The 12615-nt window shown below is 41.5% G+C and overlaps 1 protein-coding gene across 2 annotated transcripts in view; it reads right to left on the reverse strand.

Moving 5' to 3' along the window:
• Positions 1 to 12615, reverse strand: part of LOC134159719 (band 4.1-like protein 4B) — an 85161-nt gene that overhangs the window by 50322 nt on the left and 22224 nt on the right. For both annotated transcript variants that reach the window (XM_062610969.1, XM_062610968.1), the window contains 2 exons: positions 10219 to 10344; positions 6667 to 6741 (listed from right to left, as the gene is read on the reverse strand). In XM_062610969.1, the coding sequence (XP_062466953.1) occupies positions 6667 to 6741; positions 10219 to 10275 (132 nt within the window). In that variant the 5' untranslated portion in view covers positions 10276 to 10344. The remainder of the gene's footprint in view (positions 1 to 6666; positions 6742 to 10218; positions 10345 to 12615) is intronic.

Genomic DNA, 12615 nt, shown 5'->3' on the forward strand with positions numbered 1-12615 from the left:
TTGATGTGAGACCTTCCATTCAATAAACATTGATATATTCCATTTGAGGGTGCTTATAAGAAAAAGGAACAAAATCAAAGCTGAGTTTCTCCTATACCTTAGCAAAGAACTACAAATTATCAGTAGGAATACCCAGTGCTTGGGAAAACTTCCCAAGCTGTGATAGTTTTAGGTTCATTTCCCCCTTGTGCCAGAGAGAACAAAACCCTCATTGCCACTTCCCAGGTCATTATTTACCAGATCTTCAGCCACGGTGGGAACAGGATGTTACAGCTTGTACACATAATTAACTGTATGGGCAATTAAACTGGAACCACTGGGAGCTTAGCAGAGAGTGAACTCTGTCTTGGGTCTACTGAAGCCCAGGCATGTATTTTAGATACAGGTTAGGGAGCATTTTGAAATAAGTCCCTCCATAACCCTTCCTATTAGAGTTGTTGCACCTTATATATTGATGCCAAAACCACCAACAGCAAAGAGCGAACCCTCTGAACCTCACCAGCAGGTTTATCCTTCCCCTAGGGAGCTGGTTTACACAGAGGAAGCTAGTTTAGAGCTAGCTTAGAGGAGAACAGGATCAGCAGTAGGCACTGGGGGAGCTCTACCCCAACAGTGTGCTTTTATATATCTGGGTTTAATCTCCATCAGCCAGAGGTTTCCCTAGTCCTAGGCAAATGTATTAATGATTCAGACAAAAGTGGACATAATCACACCAGCACCACTATTGTAACTCAGCCACCAAATGTTTTGCAGCTAAGGTTATCAGTGAATTAGCATCACACCATTAATAATTTCAGGACCAGGACTGCGATTTTTCAAATGTTAATAAATTAATAACTTTAAGAAATTTAGCTCTGCTCTAGTAGCTTTGTCTAGCATTTTGTTTATTCCAAATCGAGTGCTTTCTTGAAAGGAAAAATGGGTTTTATGGAATTGAGAGAAAGCATAGAAAATCATTCTTTGTTGGCATAGATGAGCACTGAAGTAATCTTCCTTTGTTCTACAGAAATTATAATGCTTTCTATAAAGCTGCTGGGTTTCTGAAAGCTGTAAACATGAATCTGGCTGTCAGAAACTTAATACGCAGTCTCTTCTTCCACACTGATGTCTTAACAATATTTTATTGTTAAGCCTGACAAGCTAGCTGCTTACTATGTGTCAAATGGGCTACTTTTTAATACCATGAATTTTACTTTATTCCAATTTTCACCGAATTAATTGAGCTGCATTTTAAGATGTACTTGAACACAACAATAGAAGAAAGAATATGGAGATCAAGGATGCAGTGCAGCAGCTGTGACCAGGAATGAAATTATTAGAATTCAACCTACTTAAACACTATAAGCCATGGACCTTATTAGCCAATAGAGAGGTCTTTGATTTATTAGTCCCTAATAGCTGACCCTTGTTTTCTTTCAGGTCCATGACTACATTACCATTCTCTTTTTCCTTCTCTGCATTGAAAGTCTAAGCCTGCATCTCAAGTAGTGGCGTATTCGGCATGTAAACGGCATGATCAGCATCCTCATGAACTTCTCTTAGTATTAATTTTCTCCATTATTATTCATGCTTTAGACAACATGAAAGACTCCTGTACACACAAGTAAGTGGTGCACATTAGTGAATGAGCAATCCAACTCTAAACTAAAGGGAGAGAGAGACCATGCAAAAAAATGGAGTGGCCTGAACAGCCTCTGATGATGAGGTGTGTACACCAGGTGACACAGCTGTGCATTGGCAGATACATGTTAATAAGGATTCGCTAATTCTCTTCACCCTATGCCTCTCCTCCATGTCTATGAATGAACAGACACAGGAAAATGTACCTGCAAATGCTTCTGCAAAGGGCTTCATCTATCAGGAACTGTACTTGCTGGCTTTTGGTTTGTTTTCAGAAGGAGGTCAGTAAATCATCAGGTGATAACATGTTTCTTTTGTTTTCCTCCTAACCCTGTAAATCACATTCACTAACTATACAAGGACTTCCTCAGCCTTACTGAAAAGATGTATCCTGGGCTGCATCAAAAGGAACGCGACCAGCAGGTTGAAGGATGTGATCCTGCCCCTCTACTCTGCTCTTGTGAGACCTCACTTGGAGTATTGTGTGCAGTTCTGGTGTCCTCAGCATAAAAAGAACATGGAACTGTTGGAACAAGTTCAGAGAAGGGCCACAAGGATGATCAGGGGACTGGAGCACCTCCCGTATGAAGACAGGCTGAGGAAGTTGGGGCTGTTCAGCCTGGAGAAGAGAAGGCTGCATGGAGACCTCATAGCAGCCTTCCAGTATCTGAAGGGTGGCTACAAGGATGCTGGGAAGGGACTCTTCATGAGGGACTGTGGCAATAGGACAAGGGGCAACGGGTTTAAATGGAAACAGCTTAGACATAAGGAAGAAATTCTTTACTGTGAGGGCAGTGAAGCGCTGGAACAGGCTGCCCAAAGAAGTTGTGAATGCTCCATCCCTGGTGATGTTCAAGGACAGGCTGGACAGAGCCTTAGGCTGGTTTAGTGTGTGGCCTCCCTGCCCATGGCAGGGGGGTTGAAACTGGATGATCTTAAGGTCCTTTCCAACCCAAACCATTCTATGATTCTATGTGACTGTAAACCAAGAGTTACACCTGTACACAGCTCTCACAATATGATTCCCAGATGGTTTGCCTTCAGTTGAAAAAAAGCACACATGCTAGGGCCAGGATTTCAGTTTCTACTGCAGGATGCCCTCCATCAGTGACACAGGGGAGTTTAGCCAAGGCTAGCAGGAGATATTTGGTGGGGAATGTACATGGAGAGCTGGGCAGAGGCTCTGTCACCCACAGAAAGCCCAGCAATAAGCCGTGTAAGGACATAGGCAAAACCATGGAGCTGTTCAGATCTCCTTACCTAAAGCAGATTCTTCCTTCACCCAGAGGATGCTGCTCTGAGAGGGAGATATTTGAGGGCATAGCAGACCTGGAAACTTCATTTATACAGAAGCAAATTCATTTAATAATTACCCAAAGAGAAACAAGCTGGATACCAGATTGCAAGCCAAACAAAATTAAAGGTTGATCCATATAATCCATCCACACAATATCATTCTCTTTTCTTATCTGCACTGGGCTCAGAGCAGAAGAAAAATTATTAACATTCTGATTTCATATGCCATTAACTTTCTGGATGGTGTCAGAAACAAAGGTAAAGCATTACTTTATCATAGTAGAGACAAGAAACATGCCTGGACAGAAATGTCATTGCACAGGCTCTCTTCATAGATGATTGCTAAAAAACAGTAGTTTCACCAAAAGATGAAAAGAGGAGAAAAGCACTTAATACCAAATTGTATCCAGAGCTGCCTAAGAGACCTACCTTTGGGCTGCCAGGCTTATCCTGATAGTTTTCAGCCTGCTTGTCCTAAGCACCCATAACCCCCCTGGCTGCTTTCCTGGCAGCCTTGTCCTTTGGAGCCTTAGAAAGCAGATGGATGCTCCAGGGACCCTGCATCAGACCCTGCTGAGCTTTCCAGCAGGGGTGGGAACACTTTCTAGCCTGTAGGAGAAACTCCATGCATGAATTCATAAGCCCTGTTGGCTGGATTTGCCTGTCCAACCTGGCCTTGAACACTGCCAGGGATGGACCATTCACCATATCTTTGGGCAACCTGTTCCAGTGCCTCATGACCCTCACATTAAATCTAACCTGAACTTCCCCTGTTTGAACCCATTACCCCTTGTCCTGTTGCTACAGTCCCTGTTTGGAGATCTTTAAAGGTAAGGGAGCAATGGCTCTCACCGCAGTGGCCTCTAAATACTTCTCTATCCTGGTGGTTTCTGGATGCTAAGGAGGCCTGAAGCACACCAGATTTTTCAGCTCTTCACCAATGTTTTGGTCATTTGTCAGCCAAGCAGATTGTTGGCTGATCCCATTAGATAATACAGGCTAAGCAACACATCATCAGGAAGAACGCCCTGCCAAGATAAACCTACCTTGGTGATTTAATATGTCAAATGTATCCTTTCAGGCAGAAAAGCATCATGGTTAAGTCTCTTGGAAACAGACTACTCTGTTTTTCTCCTGAACAGGGCCTGGCACCATGTGTCTCCTGGGCTGTGGCGGGGCTCCTATACATCACTGCAATTAACAGTACTTGTCTTATCATGTACTAGCACTTACAGACATGCCAGCTAGCAGACATAGCTGACATATCCACAATGCACTGTCACAGTCTTGGGACACCACTGCCACATTTGCCTCCAGTATCCTGGGGAATAAATTAAAGATTTCCCTTTTCCCACATTCTGTTTATCAAAATCCTCCCTCCCCTTCTGTACCTCAGGAAGACTGCTACATCATCTCCTCAGCTCCTTGCCTGAGTCTAAGGTATCCTTGCTGACACGCTTCTAATGAGCTGCCATGTATTGTATATTGATCGCGCACATTCAAAATCTTGTGGTTTTATACATCTGACACCCTTCATTTCCTGTAGCCTCACAGAAAACTTGTTTCCCCTCTGAACACAGAGAATTCGAAGCTGAGCCATTTTCAGATTCCATTGTTATGAGCAATTATAAGTGATGCTGCTGTTCCAGTTGAGAGTTCCAGCGCAGTTGCTTCTTTTTACTTAGCCTGAAATTCGCCAGTGAGTTTATTGCTCATCCAAGTGGGTGACTAACAGCAACAGCTTTAGCAAGGAAGGCATCATGTACATAAGGAGCTGTGCAAGCTTCGCCCACAACCTGAACACCTCAGCTGTGACCTGTTATACTCACGTAATTCTGATCTCTGTGCAAAGACTGTCAAATTGTGCAGTAGCTCAGTGCTGTGAATAAGCACGGGTGGAGGGAGGGAGGAAAGGAGAAGGAGAGGGAAGCAAACAGCATCTAATTCATGATGGAAAGATGTTCAAATGTCGGAAAAAACTGATCCTGTCAAGGTGTTTAAGCCAACATCTACTGAAAGCTAAGAATTCCTCTGGGCATCCAGAAGGATTTGTTTAAGTCCTATTATAAGAAAGATGGCATAAGATTATAAATCCTCAAGTGCCTTCACCTCACCTACTCTATTTTCATTCATGACCTGATTGAGGTTCGAATCCAGATCCCCGCCCGTAACTGAATAAAGCTCCAAAGACCCAGCTCATCTAAGGTGATATGACAAAAGCACCTGGACTTTGAAGTTGACAAGTCCTCACACTTGAATTTCTCCTTAAAGGAGACAGCACAATGAAAAAGGCAAAGAATCATGAAAAATGCAGATAAGACAGACCAGCACTGTGACTCACCTCACTTATGCACCCTTTCTACCATAAATAATGATTAGATCCCAGTCTCATTTGCATTTGCAGCCATGGCTTGCATCCCCATTGAGAGCACAGGCGGCAGGATGACACCTCTACCTGTGCATGTCCTGAGACATTTGCTGTACCACAGTGCAGTCCTTTCCTCGAGGTAAATCCTGACAGCATAAGCACCTTGCACTTACGTATTTGCAATACGTGAAGCAAAATGACATGATCATGATCTGTCCTTGTTTCTAGGACAGGGAGGAAAAAAAGAGAGATGGCTATCTAACTGGCCTAAAAATTTGCATGTGTATAAGCCTGTGAAGAACGTTCCTTTGTTCAGCATAAATGTCCCTTTGTTTACGCAGAATCAAGGCAGAGGAATCAACTGCTCAAGAACCCAAGCCTGGCTGATAGAAGATACCCAAGAGTTTCCCTTGGGGTTGATAAAGTTGTATGCTCTTTGTAAATAACTCCAGATCTCCAAACTACCTTTAACCACCCATAACGTGCAGCAAGGAACAGCTCGGGTGGTAATGTTACCTCTATTTGTCTTCCATAAACCACACTGCAGAAAGGTATCTTAAAATGAGCTTGGCCTTCCCTTGTCTGCAGAGAAAGATATGAGTAGTGCAAAAATCAGCTACAGAAGAAATCTGTGATAAACAGGATCTTGGTTTCTTGCCTGTGGTAACCTGCCAAACTTAAATTAATCCAAAGAAATTTTTGGTAACAGGTGGAGAGCACAAACACCACTTTACAGAAGACAAACTTCTAGAACACAGCACACACTGCCCTGCCGAGATATCTGTGCATTTGCTCAGGAGCCTGTGTTTAATTCTAAAGATAATTAGAATCTGCCCTAGCCAAAGTGGATATAAATAGCAACCAAAACCTGCTAGCATCTCTTCTCCATCAGTTGGACCATGAACTGTTTGGCAAAAAGGACTCTTTGTGATACTAACAAGTTGTTTGCTCAATCACAGCATATCAGCACTGACTCATGCAAGCTGCAAAGGGTTTTAAATGCCAGGCAGAGCTGGTCTTTTGTATTCTGTCAGTTCCTCACTGCTGCTTTATACCACTCCCTCTCAAATGAAGAGTCTGGAATAAATGCAAAAAAAAAAAAAAAGAAAGAAAAGAAAGAAAGAGAAAAGAATTAAAAAAAAAAAAAAAAAGAAGAAAAGATGTCAGTTGCTTCCCAGTGTTTAGTGCTCCCCTGGAGCTTAATTATGTGGGAACTGTGATACGCAGTCTGTCAGCTAGAAGGTGGCAGATCCCTCTGGCACAGTTTGAAAGGTGTGTGGTGAAACACTACTTGTTTGCTCCAGGCCTACAGGAATTGTATGGCATGCCCTGTGCAAACCACAGGTTCCCACAGTTCTGTACGGGTTCTTCATGTTTCTCACCTCTGGTATCTGTGGCAGCGTGCTCCTGGATTCAGCTTCCAGCACCCCCATGCACACTGGAGTTTGATTCTCCATCTAGCAGAACGGCACATAAATATTTCCATCTTCACCAAATAAACAAACTCACTCATGTTAGTTTCCTGCTGCTCTATAACTCTCAACCACATGCAGGGCTCAGTGATCAGCACCATAAACTTACAAATTTTCAGTCTCTAAATCAGGGCTATAGTCATGGGAGATGGTGTATTGCCCCCTAGGAACGCAATAAAAAGCTCTTCAGCTTAATTCTGAAATGAAGCAGTGCAGAGACTATCTTCCAGAATATATTTTCAACAGTATTGCATAATTTCCCCTGTTTTTACTTTTTAACTCATAAGTACTGGAATCATTCATTTCTGTAGCTCTCTCTTGTGTTGGTGTCTAGCTGCCATAAAGATAAAGCTACAGAAAATTTCTGTCCCAGTTTGTATTTTTCACTTGCAAACGTTCACTCCATTCTCAGAATTAATGAGGAACAGCTTCTTCTTCTACTACACGCAGGAGGTGCCTTCATAAATTTGTCACATCCTGATGTTAGTAGCATATGGTATTGAAAATATTCCTACTGCTTAGGAATAGAGAGCTGTTACAAACATTTCAAGCAATAGTTTGTTAATTTTGGATGCGATTCTACAGTGCACCAGTATTTTTCTCATGCTTTTACACCCAGCTGTATAATGAAGATGCTCCATGAAGTTTTATAAATGATAACTTAGACCATAGATTTTGGGGGCCTTTAAAAGAAAATTTAATTTCAAATAGTGCATGCATAAGACAGATGTGGTTCTTTCTTCTTCCTTTACAAAACAAAGAGGAGCAAATCCCCATCTTTTTTTGTGATACCCTGAAATAAAGGAAGATATATGCTGTACATGAGGAAAATCAGTCTGTCTTGCTTTACCGCTCAAGGAATATAGGCTGTGCCTTACAGAACATAGATATGCTTCTTGTCCTGGCTGCCTTGTAAGTTGAAATGTAACAGTACAGAAAATGAGAAATGAGAAATTGGAGTCTTAAGAATAAGGCCAGAGGCAGGACTTCTCTGGAATTTAATATGGAACTGGCATCAAAGGATAGAATTGGGCAGAGGATAGCACAGTTAGACCTCCAGATATATCGGGCAGCAGGGTATGTCAGATAGGGTCAAAGAGGGGCAGGATCACAGCCCTGGAAGAATACATGGAGTTAAATGGCTGTCTTCAACAAAGCAACTATTTCTTATCTGCTCCCTCAAAGGATGCTGTGTCTCTGGGCAGTGTAATGCCATCCCAGCTTGCTTTTCCCAGAAGAGACTGAATTTCCACTGGGAAATGGCTTAGCTACTGGTATTCAGCTAGTTTGAGTTGATGTTTGGGGGTTTGGGGGGTGTGATTTTATAGTATGCTGGTACAGTGGTTTATTAGGGCCTCCTGTAGCCCCTTTCTCTCCTCCCATATACTAGATGACAGATGGTGTATTTCTACTCATTCCTTCATCATGAATATTTCGTCTACCCTTACCAGTGCTTGTGTAGCCACAGCTTTTTATGGTAATGGCTGACCATTGCCTGGTTTTTGTCTACTTATTTTTGCAATGGGTAATCTCATAGCTGACAGGAGGGGAGCTCAAGCACAGAAGAACTCATCTCTAAGTGCACAGGCAATTTTGTGTCTAAGCAGGGAGCTGAATGAGGATTTCCAAGATTAAGGTGGCATCCTTATTTACTGGCTGTAACTCTTAAGCCATACTTTGTTATAGCACTGAAAGCTTCAGGGATTTCAAACTGAACCGTATGCCATTATTTTTCCACAGTACATGCTACCCTGCAACAGTCTTTTTTCCCCCCTCCTTCACCCTGAATTCATAGGACTTTTCTCATTAATGCCAATCCTACAGACACCTACTCAATCCAATCTGACTGCTAAAGCCTTGTGCAAAAAAATACAGGTAAAATGGAAAAAAGGTAAGTTCAGCTTGCTCTGAAATTTATTTACAACAGAGCAGCAGCTAAAGAATACAGTTACAGCATGCATGAAAAAGCAACCCAAGATTTTCTCCCTTGGAAAGCCTCAGAGTGTAAAATTATAGAATCATAGAATGATTAGGGTTGGAAAGGACCTTTAGATCATCTAGTTCCAACCCCCCTGCCATGGCAGGCAGGTGAACTGAGAGATGCATACGTTAAGCACAGTTCCTATCTTGCCTTAGTAATGCTGTATTCTGAATGCAGCAGCACACACTGCTTCCAGTCTTTAACTATCCAGTCAAACATGACCATTAAGCATATTCAGTAGAAAATACAAATGTGAGAAATATACCATGACATCCTGTAGAAAAGACACACAGGAAAAAAAAGAGGGCAAACCCAAGGGCAAACATGCTGCATAAACCACAGTTGAAATAACACAGAATTCAGAGAGGTGAGAGAACTGCTTTAAGGAAAAACTGAAAGAAAAACCCCAACTTTCTTCCCCCACATGCTGTCAGATTTATGGTTTCTGCTCTTGAAATCTAGGGCAGTCAGGATAACAAATTTTGATACTTCCCTAGGTCTAGCTAGACCAGATGTAATCTGGCTCTCAGATGAAAGATCTGCTAGGGAACAACAAATACACAAAGATGATTGTTAACAAAATCCTTTGCAGGGCAAGTTGACCTGTTCTGTTGTTATGAAAAGAAACAAAGCGATGGAAATACCAACACAGTTTGCATTCAAGGAGAATAGCATGCACAAGGATATGACAGGAACTTTGAATAGGAGTTATACCAGTCTTTCTACTTCTCCTTTTGTTCCTAAAGCATTCTATTTGGCTTTATTTTTGGCACCAATGGCATTATCTTTTGTCCACAAATAACACTTGAAAAGAATCATATATTTTAGGTTTCACTTGGATTTACCTCTGGTTTGAAAATTAACTTTTTACAGTCATGCCATCTAGCATCAATTTTAAGCTGCATGACATCATTACAAGACTAGTGGTGTTTTTGAAACAGGATGTATTTGATGTAACCTCTGACCAAATACTGAAAATAGCAGCCTAAAATTCAGTCAAATGCACAAAACCAAGTAGGAAAAGAATAGACTAGCTAACATTTCACATTCAGACAGCTAAAATTAATCCCCTAAAATAAAGGTTGCATCTGGATGCACAGATACTATCTTTAGAACACCCTTAACCACAGGTTCCATGAGTGGTGGGTAGCCTCAGAAAACTCCGGAGATTACTGTTTCTCAGATACAGAGTAAATAAAAGCTACAGTGACAAAATCAAAACATGGAGATTTCCTGGGGCCTTCTCTCCTATTTTCTCAGCCTCTCTCAACCGTGTTAATCATGTCAGCTAGGACAAATTTCCTACTTCCATCATATCAATCATTTTGAGTGCCCTGAAGAAACTGAAAAAGCAGCTAGAGAGAGCTAGGTCAATGTGGATACTTGAGATAAAATAAGGTGCTTCCTCAGGAATTACGTGATTTTGGAAAACTAGCGTAAGCTATGCCAAAACTAGAAAGGAAAAACATAACACAGATTACCTGGGTGCCTACTCTAAAAGCAGCTTCCACTTGAGCTTTAAGGATGTTGCACTTCATATGGTCAGGTACAGATGAAGGTGAAACAGGGGCATGAAGAGTCTTTTCAGGTACTTTCTTGTCTTCGCCCTGTATTTAATATAAAAGACAAGCACAGTGACATATAATCGAGAGATAAGAAAATGGTCAAAGGTCAGATTTTTTACTTGTAACAACTTGATTCAGCAATGCTGGTTAAAACTTCTGTGTTCATACCCGGATATGTCTTAGAAGAAAATGTTTTGAAAATATTTAATGACTTTATATTATTTTCAAGACATGAAAAGCCTCGGGGAAGCCTGAGCAATAAAAGCAAGAAAGAGATGTGCAGATACATGGAAAAAGCCCAGCCAGGTACTAGTTCTCCAAACCTGTGATGACACTGAGGAAGCAAAACACTGTCTCAAAATATCCCACAGCAGGCAGAAGAAGGAGAGGTTCACAACACCCAACTCTAGTGAACGCTGGTTTGTTATACTACCCTAAGAATGTGAAGGGGCTTTGCAAATTTAACCAGAGGGATCTGAAGGGATCTCCATGTAATTGCAAGCCAAGCAAAATCTCCTTCATCAGAAAGAAAAGAAAAATCCAGGGAATTTAAACACTGTTGCTGCTGTTTCCACTTGATGTCAACCCTTTACATATGCAGTGATCCAGATCAGAAATCTAAGCCCTCAGGATGGCTGGTTTAGTGACCTGTTCAAACATGACTTAAAGGTTTTGTGCCTACAACAAACTACATCCAGCAGCAATGTCAGCATGAATAAACTTCCCATGCAGAAAAAAAGAACACAAAAATAAAGGGGAAAAAAAAAAGGACAATGTAAGACCAATATATAAACAAACTGGGTATGAATGAGATCAGGATTGTAAATGTGAACTCTTAATCAAACTGCAATATCATATATTTTTTAAGGAGGATTGGGCAATGGCATAGCAGCCATTGCAAACTTCCCTATTCTTCCTGGAAGCGAGACGTGGATTACAACCAAGTAGCAGCCTAGATTATGCATTCATTTTCCACTCTGATTGCTGCAAAGATTGAGTGGTCGTATACACCCAGATAAAATAGATATGTAATGCTGTCATTCAGATTTTGTACAAAATGGGTATAAGGCATCAGTAAACCAGGGCCAGCACATCCCTGAGGTTCACCTCTGACAAAGTATTTCAAGACAGACCTGGTCATTTTTTAGCCACTGAAATTACCATAGGATTGGCCCTTTAATTTCAAAACCTGCAAACACTGGGGAGGGAAAGAGCCAGACCTCTGCGGAGCTCTATTGAGACTGCAAGGTATTTCTCACATGTAAGCAAAGTTGGCCTAGCAGACTTCTGTATCCAAAATGCCACAGCTGGCAGGTATGATTTTGAGCAACCAAACAACTGTTAAAGGCCTGCTCATCATGGGATTTTTTTTTCTCTAGCAAATTCCTAACAATTTTTACATATTTATTTGCTGAGCTACTTTTACCAGTTTTAGTGGGAGATATTTTGGGACTTTTCATTCTCCCCACCTTTCTCCTAAGTGAAGAAGAAAATACTTTAAAAGTGACAGCATCTAGCTGGAGCAACTCATGGAACTGTAGCCATCTATTCAGTCTTGAATGTAATTGTAGTTCTGGCAAGCATATAAAAAAAACCCAACATGAAATATTTGTTTGCCATAAGTGTCTTTTCTGCAGTACTCATGAAGCTGAGAAGTGGAGATACTCAGAAGGACAAAATTGACTGTAAAGAGCACAACTTTTCCTTCACCGGTAGTCTTGGTAGCCACAGTGTACTATTACATACTTTCAAAGGGCTGCTATTATTGTCGACTTTTAAGCGCATTGATTTTTAACACCACAAAGAACAACATACTAAGCAGTGGCATTTCAAAAGGCCATTGCAAAATTTCACCTTTGTTTTACACTGGATGCTAATTAAATATAATTTCAGTCAAGCAAGATTAAGCAAACTGTATTTTACCAGCTAAATCAAGACAACCGGTGCTTGTTTAGGACACAAGCTTGTTGTGTAACACAAAGTTCCAAAGTCCCATACATCTGTTATTCAGATGGATATGGATATTTTCAGTTCCCTGACTAACTTCCCCACATTGACCAAGAGCAAGATAAAAGCCCTTGTGTGTGCCCTGCAACAGGTCTCAATGTCCTCAAAAGGTCTCAATGTCCTGCTGTATTCAGGATTATACCAGATGAGTCCATGTAATAGAGACTGTCCCCAGGGTGGGATCTGATGTGCAAGTCTCCAGCTGAGATTCTCAGAACTTGAGATGTCCAAACAATGATGTTCACTGACCTGGCTGAGAAGGGAAAGCTGCTGCTGCTGCTGCTAGTGGTTGCAGACTTCTTAGAA

The sequence above is a fragment of the Pezoporus occidentalis genome, unplaced genomic scaffold (assembly GCF_034315485.1).
Source record: "Pezoporus occidentalis ecotype Australia unplaced genomic scaffold, CSIRO_AGI_Poc_V1 ctg15, whole genome shotgun sequence".
Classification (NCBI taxonomy): domain Eukaryota; kingdom Metazoa; phylum Chordata; class Aves; order Psittaciformes; family Psittacidae; genus Pezoporus; species Pezoporus occidentalis.